Source organism: Saimiri boliviensis, chromosome 4, assembly GCF_048565385.1.
Source record: "Saimiri boliviensis isolate mSaiBol1 chromosome 4, mSaiBol1.pri, whole genome shotgun sequence".
Classification (NCBI taxonomy): domain Eukaryota; kingdom Metazoa; phylum Chordata; class Mammalia; order Primates; family Cebidae; genus Saimiri; species Saimiri boliviensis.
Window position 1 is genome coordinate 19,197,210 of NC_133452.1, and position 23,509 is coordinate 19,220,718.

The 23,509-nt window shown below is 44.6% G+C and overlaps 1 protein-coding gene across 2 annotated transcripts in view; it reads right to left on the minus strand.

Moving 5' to 3' along the window:
* Positions 1 to 23,509, minus strand: part of MTHFD1L (methylenetetrahydrofolate dehydrogenase (NADP+ dependent) 1 like) — a 241,037-nt gene that overhangs the window by 216,725 nt on the left and 803 nt on the right. Inside the window, exons 2-7 of one of the 2 annotated variants that reach the window (XM_039467586.2) lie at positions 12,216 to 12,300; positions 10,716 to 10,766; positions 10,580 to 10,633; positions 6,003 to 6,127; positions 2,862 to 2,962; positions 228 to 364 (exon numbers count right to left, since the gene is read on the minus strand). In XM_039467586.2, the coding sequence (XP_039323520.1) occupies positions 228 to 364; positions 2,862 to 2,962; positions 6,003 to 6,127; positions 10,580 to 10,633; positions 10,716 to 10,766; positions 12,216 to 12,300 (553 nt within the window). Of the gene's footprint in view, positions 1 to 227; positions 368 to 2,861; positions 2,963 to 6,002; positions 6,128 to 10,579; positions 10,634 to 10,715; positions 10,767 to 12,215; positions 12,301 to 23,509 lie in introns of both variants that reach the window. The other variant, XM_039467584.2, reaches the window with a different exon arrangement.

Sequence of the window (23,509 nt, forward strand, 5' to 3'; positions counted from 1 at the left end):
TATGAGAATGATCTGTTCTTCGTTTGAGAGAGCTCATTTGTAAAACCACCTGTTGCCTTTTCTTCTTTGTTTGGTGAGTAGACTGATTCAAAGTCTTTAATGGATATGGGTCTATTCAGTTTTCTTCCTCTAATTTCTTGAATTAAGCTCTTAGTTTATACATTTCTAGACTTTCTTTGCTTCTAACATGAGCATTCAAGATGATATGTTTCCAACATAAAATTTACCTTCCTTTGAAGCTGGGGTGTTTTCCACTGGGAGCTCATTGTCATGGACCCTTTTCTCTGGAACAGACATTGTAGAGCAGCTTCCAAAGATCCATGGGCCCCGACTACCAAAATCTTCTTTCCATCGAGGTTGACACCTACTAATCAAATGAAAATTCAGTATTATACCTAACGCTTCAGATCTTTCCTTTAAGAACTTTAACTTAAGAAAAAAGACCCCTTTAGGCTGGGTGCAGTGGCTCACGCCTATAATTCCAGGACGTTGGGAGGCCGAGGCAGGCAGATAACTTCAGGTCAGGAGTTCAAGACCAGCCTAGCCAACATGGTAAAACCCTGTCTCCACTTAAAATACAAAAATTAGCTAGGCGTCATGGCACACGCCTGTAATCCCAGCTACTTGGAAGTCTGAGGCAGGAGAATCACTTGAACCTGGGAGGCGGAGGTTGCAGTGAGCCAAGGTTGTGCCACTGCACTCCAGCCTGTGCAACAGAGCAAGACTGTCTCAAAAAAAAATAAATAAATAAAAATAAAAATAAAAAAAACCCTTTTAAAGCTTGACCTTTCTCAGCACCAACCTACAATTGACTGTGAACTAGGAGTGGGGTGTTTATAATCAACAAAAAGTCTCTATTCAAACCCTTTTAATTCCAATTCTAGGCTGTATTTCTTTCCACAATATACAACTATAATTTACCAGACTAATTTACTCTTTTCTTTGAGTACTTTCTGATGAAGTGGCTCAAAATCTTCATAATCCACATAATGAAAAAGCACTGTGTATATGGAATATTTCATAGATTTGAGCTTAATATTACTGTCCAAAGGGCATATATATCCTGAATGTTAACCTTTTAATAAAATTTTGCCATATAGTTTTGAAATTTGTCTTTGATTGTGGTGTGTTCAGAGGTAGGAGGGGCATTTGCCTCATTTCTATTCAAATTGGAGTAGAGAAAAATAATTCATTGAAATAGTTTTCTTCCAGATAGGTTCTTGCTTATTGCCCAGGATGGAGTGCTGTGGTGTGATCACAGCTCACTGCAGCCTTGACCTCCCAGGTTCCAGTGATTCTCCTACCTCAGCCTCCCAAGTAGCCAGGACCATAGGCACATGCCACCACACCTGGCTAATTAAAACAAAAAAATTTTTTTTTTTGAGATGGAGTCTCACTCTGTTGCCTAGGCTGGAGTGCAGCGGCACAATCTCGGCTCACTGCAAACTCCGCCTCCAGGGTTCAAACAATTCTCCTGCCTCAGCCTCCCAAGTAGCTGGGATTACAGGTGCCCCCAACTACACCCAGCTAATTTTTTGTAGTTTTAACAGAGATGGGGTTTCACCATGTTGGCCAGTCTGGTCTTGAACTCCTGACCTTGTGATTTACCTTCCTCGGCCTTCCAAAGTGCTGGGACTACAGGTGCGAGCCGCTGTGAGTAGCAAAAATTTGTTTTTGTAGAGATAGAGTCTCCCAATGTTCTCCAAGCCGGTGTCAAACTCCTGGGCTCAAGCAATCCTCCCATCTCAGCTCCACAAAGCAGTGAGGATTACAGGTGTGAGCCACCGCACCTGGCCGATGAGTTGAATCTTTATGTTCTCGGCTAGAAAGCCCTTAAATATATGAATACGTGGTAGTAATTTACTCATGAAATTTAATAATGAAGAAAGAGGAAATATTCATTTCTTATTCACTGACATAAAAATGCCAAGTCAAGGAGACAACAATGGAAATTAAGTCCTGACTACATGCTGCTCACCAATAGATCCCAACCTAGGTTCCTGTGCCCTGAACTACATCTAATGGCTTCTTCATTTTTCTCTCTCTCTCTCTTTTTTTTTTTTTTTTTTTGAGGCCAGGTTTTGCTATGAACCCAGGCTAGACTGCAGGGGTGTAATCATAGCTTACTGCTACCTCAAACTCCAGGGCTTAAGCAATCCTCCCTCCTCAGCCTCCAGCATAGCTGGGTCTACAGGTACTCACAACCATACCCAGCTAATTCTTAAACATTTTGTAGAGAAAAGGTCTCACTACATTTGCCAAGGCTGGTCTTGAACTTCTGGCCTGAAGTGATCCTCTCGCCTTGGCCTCGTCTAGCCCTGAGATTATAGGCATGAGCCACTGTGCCTGACCTCATTTAAGTCTTCAGTCTAAGTTTTATCTAAACCTACATATTGACAGACTTAGCAAGCTGAAACTGGAAGCATATTTTACTGTGGTTATTTTGAGTGTTTCATGAGAGAAACTGACCATGTTTAAAACTTGGCTAATCATTTATCTCTACTAATTTCTCTTTTAATTTATAAGATGGTCTGACTAGGAAAAGATTTTCTTTCTTTTTTTTTTTTAACTTTACACACAACCTCACTGAAGATTTTTTTTCTTTTTTTCTTTTTTTTTTTTAACTTTGAAAAAGTTTCTAGGTATTCATTCGTATCTCCCAAAAGAAAAGACGAGAAAAATAAAGAACGTCAACATGAAATATCACTTCTATGTTCAATTAGAATCTTCCAGAAACATCTTAAAAGGATATCAGAATAAAAATAAAATTTTTTTTAATTCTTCCAAAAACAAATCCTTATTAAAAATAATGTAAATACCAATAAATAGAAAATAGCAGCATTTCTCAAGGAGTATCCTACCTGATTTTTCGAGAAGTTCAATTACAGCTTTGGCAACCGGTGAAACAAAACACTCATGGGCATCCCCTCGTACCAGCTTCCCCAGGTTTATGTCCGTTACTCTGAATCAGAAAATAAGGGAGTAGGTTAAGCCAAAGCCCAGCCAAAAAAAATCACTCACATGTAATGTACATATTAACCCCAAATAACATCCAAGTCAATGTTTCATAGATAGAATATATTAAAAATGAATGAAAGAGAAAGCAGGCAATAAAGGCCATTCATTTGAGTTGGAGTCTTGCTCCTGTTGCCCAGGCTGGAGGGCAATGGCATGATCTTGGCTCACTGCAACCTCCGCCTCCTGGGTTCAAGCGATTCTCCTGCCTCAGCTTCATGAGTAGCTGGGATTACAGGCACCTGCCACCACACCCAGCTAATTTTTTGTATTTTTAGTAGAGATGGGGTTTCACTATGTTGGTCAGGCTGGTCTTGAACTCCTAATCTCAGGTGATCCACCCACCTCAGCCTCCCAAAGTCCTGGGATTACAGGCGTGAGCTACCGCGCCCGGCCAAGGCCATTCATTTTCTAAGGCAGTACCTTAGGAAACTTCATCCTGGCCCCGACCTGGGGTGCTCTGGTTCTGCCCACATACCAGGACACACCCTACGGCCATACAAAGCTTCACTTTGCAACTCCAAGGAGATCCTTTAAGTGGACCACAGTGGACTCGTATCCCTAGTTACACAACAGCATGGTCCTGCAGTCTACTTAAAACCCAGAGCTGATCCTACAAATTTGGAGAAATCCAGTAAGACCTGGGATGGATACACAGGTCTGATTTCAGCTTGACCTCAGTATTTATCTCCTTGGGAAGTCGAGGCATGGAAAAAATGAGTGACCACACACTTCTGAAGGCTGTGCCTTTCCCTGCTCAAATCTAGGACAGAACACTCCACAACTGTCTAGCCTAAAGTGGGCACATCAGTCCCAGTAACAGAATGGAGACATTTAGAACCATTTTCCTAATTTTCTCCTTTGACTCTCCTGTTGTTGTTTGGTTGGTTTTTCCTGGCTGGGCCTCGGCATGAATTCCTCTCCTTTTATGAAAGACTTGAAACTATGCCCTGGGACCTTCAAGTTCTGAAAATCTTCTCATTGATCAGGGCTTCTTCTCCTTTTAAAGTTAGACTACTACAGAATTGGAAACAGTTGATGTTTTTGTAAAAAATGTTTGTTTATTTATTTAAAAACAGAGACGACTGGGAGGCCGAGGCGGGTGGATCACGAGGTCAAGAGATCGAGACCATCCTGGTCAACATGGTGAAACCCTGTCTCTACTAAAAAATACAAAAAATTAGCTGGGCATGGTGGCACATGCCTGTAATCCCAGCTACTCAGGAGGCTGAGGCAGGAGAATTGCTTGAACCCAGGAGGCGGAGGTTGCGGTGAGCCAAGATCGCGTCATTGCATTCCAGCCTGGGTAACAAGAGCAAAACTCTGTCTCAAAAATAAATAAATAAATAAACAAATAAATAAATAAATAAATAAAATAAAAAAATAAAGCCGGGCATGGTGGCTCATGCCTATAATCCCAGCACTTTGGGAGGCTGAGGCAGGTGGATCACAATGTCAAGAGATCAAGACCATCCTGGTCAACATGGTGAAACCCCATCTCTACTAAAAATACAAAAATTAGCTAGACATGGTGGGGCGTGCCTGTAATCCCAGCTACTCGGGAGGCTGAGGCAGGAGAATTGCTTGAACCCAGAAGGCAGAGGTTGCGGTGAGCCGAGATCACGCCATTGCACTCTAGCCTGGGTAACAAGAGCGAAACTCCATCTCGAAAAATAAAAAAGTAAAAACAGAGACGAGGTCTCGCTATGTCGCCCAGGCTGGTCTCGACCTACTGAGATCAATAGATCCTCCTGCCTTAGCCTCCCAAAATGCCAGGATTACAGGTGTGAGCCACCATGCCCTGTCAGGACTGGAGGTGTTCGTAACACCTTTTTAGCCTGTGTTTGGGTCTACTCAAGTCACAGTAAAAAGCTAGAATGGAAGATTGCTGGGTGTCTCAGGGAGGTGGCAGCCTTACTATCCAACCCATGAAGGGTCTACCAGATCTGGAATCTAATTTTATAAATCTGCTTACAACCTATAACCATAAAAATATTGTGTTCTTTTTGGCCACAGTACAAAACGCTTCCTACATTTCCACGGAGGAAAATGGGGATTTTAATCCCCAGGAAGCATGCTTATCCCCCACTGGAGACGGCCAGTATGCTTTGTTCTATGAAGCTTATGTCACTCTACAACAGGAATCAGAGCCCGACATTACAGCACCCAATAGTTATGATGTTCCCCTCCAAATGTCACATAAAACCTTGTGTCATTAAGAAAAGTATTTATTTATTTTGCTTTTCTCAGCTGGCCTGGGACTAAGAATATGGTACTGCTGGGGAATTGGGTTTCTAAGATTTCTTCTCTGGTCTGGTAGAATTACCAAGGAAAAAACTATTAGAAGAATAGAGCTGGCCAAAGACTGTATAATTCAGAACTGGGACTTTAATGAATCTCATGGTGTAAGATCATACGGCACTGAAGCACTATTAAATGGCTAATGTATTTTCCAAAATATAGAACTTTTGGATGCAGAATTTTAAAAGCCTATACAGACTCCTGAAGTATTTAAAATGATTTTTTTCATCTAATTACTGACATGGGGAAAGGTTGGTCGATCAGCAGGCACAAAGTTACACTTAGACATAGTTCAAAAAAACAGAAGAAATTTAGAAAAAATAAAAAGGGTCAGCCAGGCACAGTGGCTCATGCCTATAATCCCAGCACTTTGGGAGGCCAAGGCAGACAGATCACCTGAGGTAGGGAGTTCAAGACCAGCCTGACCAACATGCAGGCAATCCCATTTCTACTAAAAATACAAAATTAGCTGGACATCGATGTGGGCTCCTGCTGTCCCAGCTACTCCGGAGGCTGAGGCACGAGAATCACTTGAGCCCAGAAGGCAGAGGTTGTGGTGATCTCAGATCACACCATTGCACTCCAGCCTGGGCAACAAGAGCAAAACTCCATCTCAAAAAAAAAAACAGCTTAATGGAAAAAGTGATTTAGCCATAAAGGTGGATTATGTGTTTTTATTTTCTTACCCATCCACATCTTTTTCTGGTTTCAAGGCATTGAGGACTTTGTTGCTGAACAAGTTCTCAGAGATCTGAAGGGCAAGGCCATGTACTCTGGTATCTTCATTCATCTTTAAGATTTCATCTATAATCTAAAGAGAAGACAAAATAAATAAATAAATAAATAAAAATTAGTTTTGTGAAAATGAGACCCAACAGAAGAAGTGTTCTATAAACAGTGGATTCATGAAATCGCCTCTGGTACAGTTTGTTGTTGCTGTTTGGGTCCTTGTAGAAGACTTGGGGTAAAGCACAATAAAAAGTCTATTTTTCTTTTCATCATGTGTCTAAAGCTCAAAAAAAAAAAAAAAATTAAAAGGCTTGGCTGAATTTTTTAATGACTTCTCTGCCTTTCTATGGATCTACTCTGTGCCAGAAAAAGACAAAACAGAACAAAGCCGAGTTCAACAGCTGTTAAAGTTCAGAGAGACAATGTCAACAAGCCGTACTTTAAGCCAAGCACACTGCCAGTTTTCAGGGAGGCCAGAAAGCATGAATCTGAAGCATCCAACCTGGCCCGAATAACCCTGTGCCTTTCAAACACAATGTGTTCAACGAACCTCACTAATCATGACATCCAAGGGGTCACAGAGGCCCTCGGGTTATCTGGACCTCAGTGACACATAAGAAGCCTTTCCAAAGGCTGATGCTAGAAAAACTCTGAGCATGCATAGCTCCTTTCATGGGAAACACTAAAACAATTCACTACTTAGGAAAAAGACCAAACTACACTTGGGGAAGCTAATGAATGTCTGGGTGTGTCTCTAAATAAGCAATGCTTTGTCTTCTCTTTGTTTATTTTATGCCAGGAGATAAGATTCTAATTCATCTCACTCAACAAAAATATTTGCTGGTAAGTAAGAAGATACTTATTGTGGCATACAGCTCTCACTCAGGCTCTGAGGAAGGGTTGGTTTACCGTTTTTTGTTTCACTACCTGCAGAGGAAACCACTGGAGGCACAAAACCAGAAAGAAAGCTTTGTTTCATTCATTCGGCATTCTTTCATTCATTCATTCAACAAATGTTTTGAGCACCTACTCTGTATCAGTTCTAAGTAAAGGAAATACAGCTATAAACAAAACCGTCCTCGTGAATCTTATACTCTAGAGGAAGAGGCAACTTCCTTCCTCCCTTCCAAATTGTAATAATAAAAGTAAAATTGCAGCCGGGCGCAGTGGCTCACACCTGTAATCCCAGCACTTTGGGAGGCCGAGGCGGGTGGATCACGAGGTCAAGAGATCGAGACCATCCTGGTCAACATGGTGAAACCCCATCTCTACTAAAAATACAAAAAATTAGCTGGACATGGTGGCACGTGCCTGTAATCCCAGCTACTCAGGAGGCTGAGGCAGGAGAATTGCCTGAGCCCAGGAGGCGGAGGTTGCGGTGAGCCGAGATCGCGCCATTGCACTCCAGCCTGGGTAACAAGAGCGAAACTCCGTCTCAAAAAAAAAAAGGAAAATTGCTGGAAATAATAAACTATACGCAGAAATACAGGTTCAGTGGGGTAAATGGCTAACAGAGTGACGGGTGGAGGGGTGGTCAGAAGCCACCATGTCCAAGCAGAGACCAGAATGAAGTGAGGAAACTACTGTCACCTGTACCAAGTATTTGGTAGAATCAACAAATGCCAACACAAATCTTAAATCAATAAATTAAGATACTTACTCTTTTTCAACATAACACCATACGAATTCACTCTTTTAGAATTTCACCAAAGAAAAATAAGAAGAAAGGGTTCCTTGTCAAAAAATAAGTCAAGACAAAGGTGCCAAGAACACGTTGTGTGGAAGAAGAGCCTCTTCAATACATAGAGCTGGGAAAACTGGATATCCACACACAGAAGAATGAAACTAGGCCCTCATCACCCACCTTCTGTAAAAATCAACCCAGCCAGGTGCGGTGGCTCAAGCCTGTAATCCCAGCACTTTGGGAGGCCGAGATGGGTGGATCACGAGGTTGAGAGATCGAGACCATCCTGGTCAACATGGTGAAACCCCGTCTCTACTAAAAAACACAAAAAAATTAGCTGGACATGGTGGCACGTGCCTATAATCTCAGCTACTTAGGAGGCTGAGGCAGGAGAATTGCCTGAACCCAGGAGGCGGAAGTTGCGGTGAGCCGAGATCGCGCCATTGCACTCCAGCCTGGGTAACAAGAGTGAAACTCCGTCTCAAAAAAAAAAAAAAAAAAGAAAGAAAAAAAATCAACCCAAAATGAATAAAGACTTAAACATAAGCTCCCAAACCATAAAACGACTAGAAGAAAACATAGGGGAAATGCTTCATGACACTGGTCTGGACAAGGTTTTTTTTTGGATAGGATCTCAAAAACATAGGCAACAGAAGCAAAACTAAACAAGTGGGATTACATCAAACTAAAAACATTCTTCATAGCCAAAAAAAAAACCATCAACAGAGCAGAGACAACCTACAGAATGGGAGAAAAGATTTGCAAACTATGCGTCCGACAAGGGGTTAACATCCAGAATATGTAAGAAACTCAAATAACTTAACAGCAAAAAAACAAATAGTTCAAATAAAAAATGGGCTAAAGACCCGAACAGACATCTCCCAAAGTACATACAAACAGTCAGCAGGTATAGGACAAAACACTCATCATCATTATCAGGGAAATGCAAATCAACCCACAGTGAGAAATCACCTCACCCCAGTTAGCAAAGGCTGTTATCAAAAATGACAATAGCAAATGCTGGTGAGGATATGCAGAAAGTGGAGCTCTTACACACTGTTGGTGGGAATGCAGATTAATACAGACATTAGAGAAAACAGTAAGTAGATTCCTGACAAAATTTAAAAACAACTACCATATGGCCCAGCCATTCCCTCTACTAGATATATAGGCAGAGGAACTGAAACCACTATGCTGAGAAGTCATCTGCATTCCCATGTTTATTACAGCACTATTCACAACAGCCAAGCGATGGAACCAATCCAAGTGCCCATTAATGGAGGATAAAGAAAGTGTGGTTTGTATACACAATGGAATATCATTCAACCATAAAAAGGAACAAAAGCCTGTCATTTGGGGCAACATGGATGAACCTGGAGGACATAACATTAAGCGAAATAAGCCAGGTGCAGAAAGGCAAATACCATAGGATGTCACTTACATGTGCAATCTAGGAAAGTTGATCTCATAGAAATAGAGAATAGAATGGTGGGTTACCAGAGGCTGGGGAGGGGTGGGGAAGGGGAGAAGGGGAGGGGCTGGTCAATCAGTAGGTACAAAGTTTCACATAGGAGGAATAAATTCTAGTGTTCTATTACACAGTAGGGTGACTGTAGCTAATGACAATGTATTGTATATTTCAAGACAGCTAGAAAAGATCTTAAAAGCTATCGCCACAAATAAATGATAAACGTCCTAAGTAATGGATGTAACTAACCTGATTTCATCATTACATAACATACACAAGTACTGAAACATCACACTGTACCCACACACACATGTACAATCATTATGTGTCAATTATAAACAATAACAACAAAAGTCAAGGGCTATCAATGCCAGCAGCAAGGCCAGCTGAGGTGGCTCATGCCTGTAATCCCAGCGCTTTGGGAGGTCGGATCGTCTCAGGTCAGGAGTTCAAGAATAGCCTGGCTAACAGGGTGAAACCCCGTCTCTACAAAAATTAGCCAGGTGTAATCCCAGCAACTTGGGAGGCCAAGGGGGGAGAATCACTTGAACACGGGAGGTGGAGATTGCAGTGAGCTGAGATGCTGCATTGCACTCCAGCCAGGGTGACAGAGTGAGACTCCGTATCAAAAAAAAAACAAAAACAAAAAAAACAGTGGCAAAACAACCTAAAGAAAAGCAAATTCCAGCTGGGCATGGTGGTTCACGCCTGTAATCCCAGCACTTTGGGAGGCTAAGGCAGGTGGATCACCTGAGGTCAGGAGTTTGAGACCAGCTTGGCCAACATGGTGAAACCCCGTGTCTACAAAAATTAGCCAGGCATAATCCCAGCAACTCGGGTGGCTGAGCGGGGAGAATCACTTAAACACGGGAGGCAGAGGTTGCAGTGAGCAGAGACTGCACCATTGCACCCCAGCCTGGGCAACAAGAAGGAAACTCCATCTCAAAAGAAAAAAAAAAGAGAGAAATAAACTTCTATGTTATTTAAGATTTCATTATTCGAGGTTTTCTATCACATGAAGGCAGCAGGAAGAAAAGCTAACCATAGAAGGGTCAGGCCCTAAGTACAGGGATTGTGGCCCAAGGTCCAATTTCCTCACCACAGCCTGACAATTTCCACTAGATGATGCTACCACCACAGCTGAAGAAACACAACCAGACTCAACAGGTTGAAGCTCAAGTCTTCGGTAGACATATAACAAATGACAGGAGCCAGGATATTATTAAGAAGCATTTACCCAGAGAAAAGAAGTGAACTCTTGCCTCTAACATTAAGCTACAAGCAAAGGCTGGATCTGTTCCAGCCACCACTAAGAGACACCAATGGGCCCTTAGGTCTCAAGAGGAAAGAAAAGCAAGAGTTCAGAACTCTGCCGTTATTACCTCGGCTTCACTGCTGTCTGGAGGGAGGCAAATGTGAGTGATGTTCAGACCAGCCTGAAAAAGGAGCACAAGGTTATTTGTCACTATAAGAGAGTGTATTGTTAAAAGTTACAATGAATTTGTAATAAGTCCTCACCTCCTCAGCCAAATTCTGGTTCATTTCCTGCATCAAGTTGTCATCACCTGCCTTAGGAGAGTAAAAACAATGTAACAAAAAAATAGCTTGAAAAGGCACAAAAGATAATCCAGAGGTGCATTTTGTGATTACAGATGATCTAATTATAAAAATAATATGGAAAGTGCAGAAAAACAATCTTGCTACTTATAAAAAGGGACTTGTGGACAGTATTAAACAGAGTAATTCTTCAGGCCTTCAAATTATGCCACTTTTTTTAAGGAAAATAATATCCTTCCTCTTAGAAGACATACATAGTAACATAGCCAGCTTCCCTCTCTAAAAATGAGGGCACCGACTGGGCACAGTGGCTCATGCCTGTAATCTCAGCACTTTGGGAGGCTGAGGTGGTGGATTGCTTGAGCCCAGGAGTTCAAGACCAGCCTGGGCAACATGGTAAAATCCCATCTCTACAAAATATACAAAAGTTAGCCAGGTATGGTGGTGCATGCCTGCAGCGACTCAGGAGGCTGAAATGGGAGGATCGCTTGAGCCCAGGAGGTCAAGTTTTCATTGAACGAAGAACATACCACTGCACTCCAGCCTGGGCAACAGAGCGAGACCCCATCACAAAAAGAAAAAAAAATGGGGACACCAAAGATAGGAGTTGAAATGGTTTGCCTTTAGATGGAAAGCCAGGGAGTCAGTAGACCCCAGGAGGACCAAGCCCTGATCTAATTTTCTTTCTATTGTTCTATCTCTCCTTTGTTTGTAAGGAGATGAGGGTATAGATCGCAGAGAACATAAGAAACTTGAGCACAGCTCTGTAATCCTGAAATACGCAGCACGATGGAACCAGAGGCTATTTTGATACTCTAAGTGCATGCCAAGCCCCACAGTAGCAGCCCAACTGTCAGGCTGAGTTCGCTCCCAGGCTTGGCTCACCTCGTTATTTCTCGGCACCTGCCATCACACAAGTGTGCCAATCAGGATGGCAACCGGGGCCAACTGTGGCTCGGAACCAGGGCTGCAGCCAAAAGAATTACGTGGAATGCAAAGTCCTTTTGACGGGGTAATGACTTTTGGCATGTCAAGTTTATGGCAGGCTTTAAAAGATAGAGTAAAAGATTACCAAATACCCATCTTTCATCTAGCATCTGCCTCCATCGAAACAAAGTGGGACTTTTCCCCGCAACACGTTCAAATCACATTTGGTAAGCATTTGTGAGCACACATGGACCACGATGTATCCTGTGTAATGCAATGCATGTAGGTGCCTACCTCCTAGACCTCTGAAAGCTACCCATACGTCAGAAAGGAAAATTCACAAAAGACACGCTTAAAAGCAAAGCGGTGCTTAACCCATGACTGCAAAGAATCGAAAGACCAAAGAAAACAGCAGCATTGCTCACTGAGCCCTCTCTTCTTCTGCAAGAAACTCGGCTGCTCTTTTGTATACAATCATTTTCTAAATTGAAAGGTATCCTAAAATAGTAGGACTGAACCTTGTTCTCAGCTTACCTGGATAATTGCAAGAACCGGCTTGAAGGCAGGGTTTTTTTCTTGCAATAAACTCAGAACTTCTTTTGAACTCTGAATGACTTCTCTACATTGAGGGGAAAAAAAAACAACAACACTGTGATTTTTTGGTTAATGAGTAGAAAGGACTGACACAACACATTTTCTCAGAAAGTTCGTTCCAAGTGAAAATAACTAGACCACAGAAGGACACACTCCAACGTACAGTGTGGAGCGGGGAGGCGGCGTAACCATCAAGACACTAACGCAAGGTAAAATTGGCAATCTAGTTTTTAAACTATGCAGAGGGAAATAAACTAGATGTTTACAATCATTTTCTAGGGGTGAATTTTTCTCTTGTATTTTCTAAGTGTACTATAATGAAAACTTTGGGTTTCTACTTCAAATAATCCCTCTCCTCGACCATACTCCCATGCCATCCCCTCAAAACCCTGAGTTTGGGTCCTGAGGAAAGCAAATAAAGTGGGAAGAGCGAAGTGGAGACAGGGGATTATGGGGTGAAGACAGGGGGCTTGCTGTTGGACAAGAAGTGTCAAGTCAGGATAAATTCCAGGTCCTGGAGCTTAAAAAAATAATTAGGTAAGGAAGGAAGGGAAGGAGACGAAAGTTCCAGAAACACTGGGGACCCATCATAATTGGATAACATGATCAAGGCCTCCTGGGGGGAGCAGGGCAAGGGGAGGGGAGAGGTGGGGGGGGGTACGCTCAGTCCTCTGGGAATCCACAACATGGTCTGCACCTGTACTTCCTAAATGCCCAGCAGCAGCCACCTTCACCTCCCACCTCTGAGGGAGATGTCAGCCTGGGGTGAGCAGGCCTAGGTAAAAGTGGTAGGAGGAGCCAGACGCGTTGGCTCATGCCTGTAATCCCAGCACTTTGGGAGGCCGAGGCGAGCAGATCACCTGAGGTCAGGAGTTCAAGACCAGCCTGGCCAACATGGTGAAATCCCATCTCTACAAAAATACAAAAATCAGCCGGGCATGATGGCTGGTGCCTGTAAACCCAACCACTTCCACTGAAGTGGAAGAATCGCTTGAACCCGGGAGGTGGAGGTTGCAGTGAGCTGAGATGGTACAATTGCACTCCAGCCTGGGCGACAGAGTGAGACTCTGCCTCAAAAAAACAAAAACAAAAACAAAAACAAAAAACAAATCTTTTAGAATGTCTTCTCTTAAAAAAAAAAAAAAAGTAGGAGGCCTGGCATGATGGTATGCACCTATAGTCCCAGCACCTTGAGGCCAAGATGGGAGGACTGCTTGAGGCTAGGAGTTTGAGACCAGCCTGGGCAACATAATGAGATCCTGTCTCTATAAAAAATTTAGTGGGGCGTGGTTGCATGTGCCTGTGGTCCCAGATACTTGGGAGGCTGAAGTTGGAGGATTGCTTGATCCCATGAGTTTGAGGCTGTAGTAAGCTGTGACTGCACCACTGCACTCCAGCCTGGGTGGCAGAGTAAGACTCGATTTCTTGAATAAAAGAAAAAAGTGTTAGGAGCTTAGCTGTTTCTGGAACCTTCTGGGATGAGTGACTGCAGAGGCTACCTTCGCCACCAGCCTATATGTTTACAGCAGCACATGAGCACTGGGAGCTGGCTTCTTCCCCTCTCACAAAAGACCAAGGGTGCAGCCGCAGCAGCCTCCAGGCTTCAGTGCCAAGGCCACCTTTACATTGTGTTTTCAATCCCGACAGGGTCTGCACTGCACCTAACAAAAACGCAGAGTTTTCGTCAACGGTATACTGCCAAGAGCAGAAAGGCATCGGGAGGCTTCCCCCAGTTTTCAGAGAGACGGAGCTGACAAACGAAAGCAGAAGCACTGCAGTTCCCAGGCGGGGCTTTGAAGGAGAGCACTGCTCAGACTCACAACCAGGACCAGCCTTTCTACCGCCAGCTGGGCTGGAACAGATGGACTGGGTGCAGACGACTGTCAGTGACCGGGGAACATTTCAGTTAGTTTTGTGTGGAAACACTTGGGATAAAGCTACTTCATTCCCAGGGAATTAATTGTATTATTGTGCTGAATAAATGTGACCATATGGGAAAGTTTACAAATCACCTTATAAATAAGCACTAAAATCCATTCATCCAATAACGGGTGACTGAGGCCCATATGCTGCACTCTTTCCAGCCTGTCGTGACTTTTATTCGGCTATGCTGGGTTCTGATTTTTGCCTGGGTTCAGAAAAGCACTGGTGTGTGAGGCCCAAGCTGCTCATGCTATAAGGATCACTGGAGAGTTTGGTAAAAATAAAGGTTCCAGGCCAGGTGCAGTGACTCACACCTGTAATACCAGTACTTCAGGAGGCCAAGGTGAATGGATCACCTGAGGTCAGGAGTTCCAAGACCATTCTGGCCAACATGGTGAAACTCTATCTCTAGTAAAAATATAAAAATTAGCCGGGCATGATGGTACACGCCTGTAATCCCAGCTACTCAGGAGGCTGAGGCAGGAGAATCACTTGAACTCAGGAGGTGGAGGCTGCAGTGAGCCAAGATCACACCACTGCACTCCAGCCTGGGTGACAGAGCGAGACTGTCTCAAAAGAAATAATGGTTCTGGTGTTTCACCCCAGAAAGTCTGATTCAGCATGTCTCCGCAGAGCCCAGAAATGTACATTTTTATCAGAGTCCAGATGGTTCTGAGACACTAAGTGGAAATACGGCCCAGGACTGGTACTGGGCATTTCATTTACTACCTTCAGCAATAGACTCTAAAAGTCTCAGTTTCCTCATCTGTAAAACAGGTATACTGGCCAGGCACAGTGGCTCATGCCTGTAATCCCTGTACTTTTGGAGGCCAAGGCAGGTGGATCACCTGAGGTTAGGAGCTCGAGACCAGCCTGGCCAACATAATGAAACCCCGTCTGTACTAAAAATACCCCCCCCAAAAAATTAGCTGGGCATGCTGGCACACGCCTGTAATCCCAGCTACTCAGGAGCTGAGGCAAAAGAATCACTTGAATCCAGGAGGCAGAGGTTGTAGTGAGTCAAGATCGCACCACTGCATTCCAGCCTGGGCAACAGAGTGAGACTCTGTCTCAAACAAAACAAAACAAAACCACATATACTACAGTGGTTCTTTTCCTTTTTCTTATAAATGTACATATTTTGTTCGTTTTTCTGTGCCCCAGAGCTACCCTTAAACACTAAAACCATTCATACTAATAGCAATAATTTTCTCAGAAACATAGTCTTGATCCATTCATAGTTGATGAAAGGAACACTTCTATAGGTAAGTCAGCAATTGTCAAAAAGTGATTCAACTTTTATAATAGTTGGGGATGGGGGCTAGGCACAGTGGCTCATGTCTATACTCCTAGCACTTTGGGAGGCTGAAGTGAATCAGTTGAGCTCAGTAATTCAAGGCCACCTGGGCAAGATCTCAAGACCTTGTCTCTACTCCCCACCAAAAAAATAAGTTGGAAGGTGGGGTGAGTGTGGCTAGAATAAAAAATACAGGCATACATATTTCATTGTGTTTGCTTTATTGCAATTACAGACATTGTGTTTTTCTACAAATTGAAAGTCTGTGGCAACCTGTGTTTCGTTAAGTCTATGGGAGTCATTTTTCCAATGGCATCTGCTTACTTTGTGTCACATTTTGGTAATTCTTGTGATATTTTTATTCATTTTTAGTATGTTTGTTAGTGATCTGTGATTGATGATCCACTATTGCAATTGTTTCAGGACCACGAACCCTGCCCATGATGGCTGGGCGTCTTCTGACTGCTTCACCGGACTGGCTGTTCCCCCTTCTCTCTCCCTCTCTTCTGGCCTCCCTATTCCCTGAGAAACAATATTGATATTTAGGCCAATTAGTAACTACAATGGCCTCTAAGTGTTCCAAGTGAAGAGTCACAGGTCTCTCACTTTAAATAAAAAGCTAGAAATGATTAAGCTTAGTGAGGAGGGCATGGTGAAAGCCAAGATAGGTCCAAAGCTAGGCCTCTTGTGCCCAACAGTTAGCCAAGCTGTGAATGCAAAGGAAAAGCTATTGAAGAAAATTACAAGTGCTAGTACAATGGACACACAAATGATAAGAAAACAGCCTTATCAGACGGGTTCAGTCCCAGCACTTTGGGAGGCAAAGGCAGGTGGATCACCTGAGGTCAGGAGTTGGAGACCAGCCTAGTCAACATCATGAAACTCCATCTCTACTAAAAATACAAAATAAGCCGAGTGTGGTGGCATGCACCTATATCTCCAGCTACTCAGGTGGCCGAGGCAAGAGAATCGCTTGAACCCAGGAGGCGAAGATTGCAAGATTGCAGTGAGCCAAAATCAAGCCATTGCACTCCAGCCTGGGAGACAAGAGTGAAGCTCTGTCTCAAGAAAAGAAAAAAGAAAACAGTTTATTGCTGATGTGGAGGCAGTCTGTCTGAATGTCGGGATAGATAATCAAACCAGCCCCAACATTCCCTTAAGCCAAAGCCCAATGTAGAGCAACCCCTGGATACACTTCAATTCTATGAAGGCTGAGAGAGGCAAGGAAGCCACAGAATAAAAGTGTGATGCTCGCCAAGGTTGATTCATGAAGTTTCAGGAAATAAGTCATTTCCGTAACATAAAAATACAAGGTGGGCCGGGCGCAGTGGCTCAAGCTGGTAATCCCAGTACTTTGGGAGGCCGAGGCGGGTGGATCATGAGGTCGAGAGATCGAGACCATCCTGATCAACATGGTGAAACCCCGTCTCTACTAAAAATACAAAAAATTAGCTGGGCATGGTGGCGCGTGCCTGTAATCCCAGCTACTCAGGAGGCGAGGCAGGAGAATTGCTTGAACCCAGGAGGCGGAGGTTGCGGTGAGCCAAGATTGCGCCATTGCACTCCAGCCTGGGTAACAAGAGCGAAACACCGTCTCAAAACAAACAAACGTGCAAGGTGAAGCAACAGGCGCTAACGTGGAAGTGCAGTAAGTTATCCAGAAGAGCTTGCGAAGGTAACGTATGCAGGTAACTACACTACACAGATGATCAATATGGATGAAACAGCCTTATTGGAAGAAGATGCCATTTAGGACTTTCATAATCAGCAGGAAGTCAATGTCTTGCTTCAAAGGACATGCTGACTGTTGTTAGAGGTTAGTGCAGCTGGTGCCTTGAAGGTGAAGCCAATGCTCATTTACCATTCTGTAAATCCTGGGGCCCTAAAGAATTATGCTGAATCTTGGCCAGGTGCGGTGGCACACGCTAGCGATCCCAGCACTTTGGGAGGCTGAGGTGGGCAGATCACCTGAGGTTGGAAGTTCAAGACCAGCCTGACAAACAAAGAAAAACACCATCTCTACTAAAAATAAAAAATTAACCAGGCATGGTGGCACATGCCTGTAGTCCCAGCTACTCAGGAGACTGAGGCAGGAGAATCGCTTGAACCTGGGAGGCATAGGTTATGGTGAGCCGAGATCACACCATTGCACTCCAGCCTGGGCAACAGGAGCAAAACTCCATCCCCGCCCCAACAAAAAAAGTATGCTGTATCTCGTGGTGGCTCACGCCTGTAATCCCAGCTACTCAGGAGGCCAAGGCATGAGAATTACTTGAACCCGAGATGCGGAAGTTGCAGTGAGCCGAGATAGCACCACTGCATTGCAGCCTGGGCGAAAGAGTGAGACTGTCTTGAAAAAGAAAAAATAGAATTATGCTGAACTTACTCTGCCTGTGCTCTATAAATGGAACAACAAAGCCTGGATGACAGCACATCTGTTTACAGTATGGTTTACTGAATAAGGCCACTGTTGAGACTTACTATTCAAACAAAAAAAAGATCACTTTCAAAATATTCCTGATCATTGGCAATGTACTTGATCACCCAAGAGCTCTGATGAAGGTGTACAATGTCCTGCTAACACAATGTCTGTTCTGTAGTCCATGGATCAAGGAGTAATTTTCAAGTCTGACTATTTAAGAAATACATTTTGCTGAGCACAGTGGCTCACACCTGTAATCCCAGCACTTTGGGAGGCCAAGGCAGCCGGATCACAAGGTCAGGGGTTCAAGACTAGCCTGACCAACATGGTGAAACCCCGTGTCTACTTAAAAATACAGAAATTAGCCAGGTGTGGTGGTGCGCACCTGTAATCCCAGCTACCTGGGAGACTGAGGCAGGAGAATTGCTTGAACCCAGGAGGCGGAGGTTGCAGTGAGCAGACAGTATGCCATTGCACTCTAGCCTGGATAACAGAGCGAGACTGTCTCAAAAAAAAAAAAAAAATACATTTCATAAGGCTATAGCTGCCAAAGGTAATAATTCCTTTGATGAATCTGGTCAAAGTAAACTGAAAACCTTCCACAAAGGATTCACCATTCTGGATAACAGTAAGAACATTCAGGCCGGATGCGGTGGCTCACGCCTGTAATCCTAGCACTTTGCGAGGCCGAGGCAGGTGGACCACCTGAGGTCAGGAGTTCAAGACTAGCTTGGCCAACATGATGAAACCCCATCTCTACTAAAAATACAAAAAAAAAAATTAGGCATGTTGGTGGGCGCCTGTAATCCCAGCTACTCGGAAAGCTGAGGCAGGAGAATCGTTTGAACCTGGGAGGTGGAGGTTGCAGTGAGCCAAGATCATGCCATTGTACTCCAGTCTGGACAAGAGTAAAATTCCATCCCAAAAAATAAAAATAAAAAGAACATTCATGACTCATGGGTGAAGTCAGAATATCAACGTTAATGGGAGATTGGAAGAAGCTGATTACAACTCTCATGGATGACTTTGAGGGGTTCGAGACTTCAGTGGAGGAAGTAATTGCAATTTGGCGAAAACAGCAAGAGAACTAGAGTGACTGAATGGCTACAATCTCATGCTAAAGCTTGAACAAATGAGGAATTCATATGGATAAGCAAGGAAAGTGGTTTCTTGAGATGAAATCACCCCTGGTGCAGATAACATGAACACTTGTTAAAATTACAACAAAGGCCGGGCGCTGTGGCTCACGCCTGTAATCCCAGCACTTCGGTAGGCCGAGGCAGGCAGATCATGAGGTCAGGAGTTTGAAACCAGCCTGACCAACATGGTGAAACCCCATCTCTACTAAAAAATTAAAAAATTAGGAGGCTGAGGCAGGAGAATTGCCTGAGCCCAGGAGGCGGAGGTTGCGGTGAGCTGAGATCGAGCCATTGCACTCCAGCCTAGGTAACAAGAGTGAAACTCCGTCTCAAAAAAAAAAAAAAAAAAAAAAAATTAAAAAATTAGCAAGGTATGGTGGCACACGCCTACAATCGCAGCTACTTGGGCGGCTGAAGTAGGAGAACTGATTGAACCCGGGAGGTGGAGGTTATAGTGAGCTGAGATCGTGCCACTGCACTCCAGCCTGGCAACAGAGCAAGACTCTTTCTCAAAAACTAAAAACAGGCCGGGCGCGGTGGCTCACGCCTGTAATCCAAGCACTTTGGAGGCCAAGGCAGGCAGATCACCTGAGGTCGGGAGTTCAAGACCAGCCTGACCAACATGGTGAAACCCCGTCTTTATAAAAAATTTAAAAAAATAAAAAATAGAAAAATAAAATGACAACAAAAGATTTATAAGATTACAGTAGATATCAAGTAGTTGGTAAAGCAGCTGCAGGGTTTGAGCGGACTGACGTCCATTTTGAAAGAAGTCCTACTGTGAGTAAATTGCTACCATTTTCTCTCTGTAGCATGTAGTGCTACAGAGAAAACCTTCATGAAAGGAAGAGTTCCACTGAGGAGCAAACCTCATTGTCTTACTTTAAGAAATTGCCATCTACGGCCAAACCACCTGAACGCACATGGCTTCATCTGATTTTTGGAAGCTAAGCAGGGTCAGGCCTGGTTAGTACTTGGATGGGAGACCTCCTGGCAATACTGGGTGCTGTAGGATTTTGGTTCTTCTGCTGCCTGCCTTTTACTTATTCTTTTAAAATAAATAAATAAGAAAAAAAAAAAAAAAAAAAAAAGGAAATTGCCACAGCAACCCTGACCTTTAGCAACCACCCTGACCAGACCAGTAAATAACCATCAACATCTAAGCATGACCCTCCACCAGATCATTGGCATTTTTCAGCAATATTTTAAAATTAAGGGGTGTGTGTGTGTGTGTATGTGTGTGTGTATATGTATATAGATATATGGTTTTGTTTTGGCTTTTTTGAGACGGAGTCTCCTCTGTTGCCCAGGTTGGAATGCAGTGGTGTGATCTTGGCTCACCACAACCTCCACCTCCTGGGTTCAAGTGATTCTCCTGCCTCAGCCTCCAGAGTAACTAGGACTCCAGGTGCATACCACCACACTCCGCTAATTTTTGTATTTTTAGTAGAGACAGGGTTTCACTCTGTTGGCCAGACTGGTCTCAAACTCCTGACCTCGTGATCTGCCTGCCTTGGCCAGGCTTTGTTGCTCCATTTATAGAGTACAGGCAGAGTAAGTTCAGTTTTCCAAAGTGCTGGGATTATACCTGTGAGCCACTGTGCCTGGCCTTATATGTGGGGTTTTTTTGTTGTTTTTGTTTTTGTTCTTGTTTGAGACGGAGTTTCCCTCTTGTTACCCAGACTGGAGTGCAATGGCGCGATCTCGGCTCATCGCAACCTCTGCCTCCTGGGTTCAGGCAATTCTCCTGCCTCAGCCTCCTGAGTAGCTGGGACTACAGGCACGTGCCACTATGCCCAACTAATTTTTTTTTTTTTTTTTTTTTTTGTATTTTTAGTAGAGACGGGGTTTCACCATGTTGACTGGGATGCTCTCGATCTCTTGACCTCGTGATTCACCCACCTCGGCCTCCTAAAGTGCTGGGATTACAGGCGTGAGCCACCGAACCCAGCGGTTTTTTGTTTTGTTTTGTTTTTTTAAAGACAAAATGCTATTGCATACTTAATAGGCTACACTATTATGTAAACATAACTTTTATATACACTGGAAAACCACAAAATTTGCGTGACTTATTTTATTGCAACATTCCCCCCACTGCAGTGGTCTGCAACTGAAGCCACAATATCTTAGACGTGCCTGTACAGGTGCATAAAGGAGTTCAACATGATTACCACTCAAGCTAATAAAGCAAAATAGGACCATGCTCCCTACAACTTGTTCCATGTGTAATGTTTCATTCTTTCGGGTTACTCATTGCTACAGTGACAAAGCAAGAAAGAAAAAGGAGTCATTAGGCTCAATAAATCCAAAATAGCACAAGTGTTTCTAATCAGAGATTTTCATGTCCTTGAGGGAGAAAAATGGCCTTGTCAGCCTCCACTTTGAGGACAGTGGGAAGGAATGTGAGACTCTCTAGCTAGGTTGCCATGTGTAGCTAAAACTCAGAATTAAGTCATCAGCAGCAGCTTTCTTATTTTCACCATCACTGTGACTATTACACAGACTGTATTATTACTGGCTGAGCACGGTGGCTCACACTTGTTCATCCCAGCACTTCTGGAGGCCAAGGCGGGCGGATTACAAGGTTAGGAATTCAAGACCAGACTGGCCAATATGGTGAAACCCTGTCTCTACTAAAAATACAAAAATTAGCCAGGCGTTGTAATAGGCTGTAGTTCCAGCTACTGGGGAGGCTGAGGCAGGAGAATTGCTTGAACCTGGGAGGCAGAGGTTACAGTAAGCCGAGATCATGCCATTGCACTCCAGCCTGGGCGACAGAGCAAGATTCAGTCTCAAAAAAAAAAAAAAAAAAAAAAGGGCCGGGCGCGGTGGCTCAAGCCTGTAATCCCAGCACTTTGGGAGGCCGAGGCGGGTGGATCACGAGGTCAAGAGATCAAGACCATCCTGGTCAACATGGTGAAACCCCGTCTCTACTAAAAATACACAAAACTAGCTGGGCATGGTGGCGCATGCCTGTAATCCCAGCTACTCGGGAGGCTGAGGCAGGAGAATTGCCTGAACCCAGGAGGCGGAGGCTGTGGTGAGCCGAGATCGCGCCATTGCACTCCAGCCTGGGTAACAAGAGCGAAACTCCGTCTCAAAAAAAAAAAAAAAAAAAAAGAATTTGCATGAATAATACCCACAGATGACCCCAAGTCTTGATGCATTCCTTCTCTAACCATTTCACAAGTACCTATTATATGCTGGGAGCGGGGATATAGCACCAAAGAGGCAGCTGTCTGCCCTCATGTAGCTTATATTCCAGGTGGATGAGACAGACAAGAAATGAGCAAACAAGTAGTTTCAGGTTATAATCAGTGTTACCTAGAAAATAAAACAGCACGACGGAGGGGGTGTTTCTTGCCCCCTATGCTGGCCTCAGACTCTAACCATTAGGATGAGTCTCAACAACAGGCAAGTTAAAGCGTAATGACATGGCATGTAATTCCAGTGCTTTGGGGGTGGGAGTGGAATGAGCTGGAGTTGGGGGCGGGGGGTTGGGGGTTTGAAGGGCTTGAGCCCAGGAGTTCCAGACTAGCCTGGGTGACAGAATGAGGCCCTGTCTCTACAAAATAAAATTAGCCGGGCATGGTAGTGCACACCTGTGGTCCCAGTTACTATGGAGGCTAAGGCAGGAGGAACGCTTGAGCCCAGGAGGCAGAGGCTGCAGTGAGCTGAGATGGCGCCACTTAACTCCAGGCTGGACAACAGAGCGAGACTCCATTTATAAAACAAAATAAAAATAAAAAGAAGACAGAACAAGGCAAACTAAATAAATGGTCCCTTAAAGTCATCTGCCACATAATAAAGAGCCTAGGAAACTTATTTTACTACAGAAGCAGGGGAGGGGAATAGGGAGGAAAATGGGAGAGGGGAAGGAGGATGGAAAGGCAGAAAGACAAGCAGGCCACGACTTTAAGAAAGAAGGCTAGAGGGAAAGGGAAAAGGATGTGAATGGAGGAGGTGGGCCGCCTGCTCCGGGAAACTGCATCCTGGAACGCGTTCCTAACCCCAGATCGGAGGGAGGCGAAAGGGGCTTGCCCGCCACCTCCAGGTTGTCCCGAGGGGCTCGCTCTGCAAGGCCCTGAGCCCGGGCACCTCTCTCCGCGAGAGAGGAATGGCTGGGGCCCAGGGGCGGGGACTGGGACAGGGACAGCCCGGCCTGGGGCTCCCAGTTCGTTCAAGGGCCGGAGAACCCTGCAAACCTAGCTGGGCGGCGGGGCTGGAAACCAGCACTGAGACCCCTCCGGCTCCTCAGGCGGCTGCCCGGGGGCCCGGCTCCACATTCGCCGTTCCGGGAGGAGCGGCGCGCGAGGAGGGGCGCACGACACCTGGGAGCCTCGCGAGGGCGGTGCTGATCCCGAGCCCGCCTCTCCGGAGCCCCAAGGGCCCGCCCCGAGCCCCTGGCCAACCGGCGCGCGGAGCCGCAGCCCACCTCCTTCTCCTCCTCCTC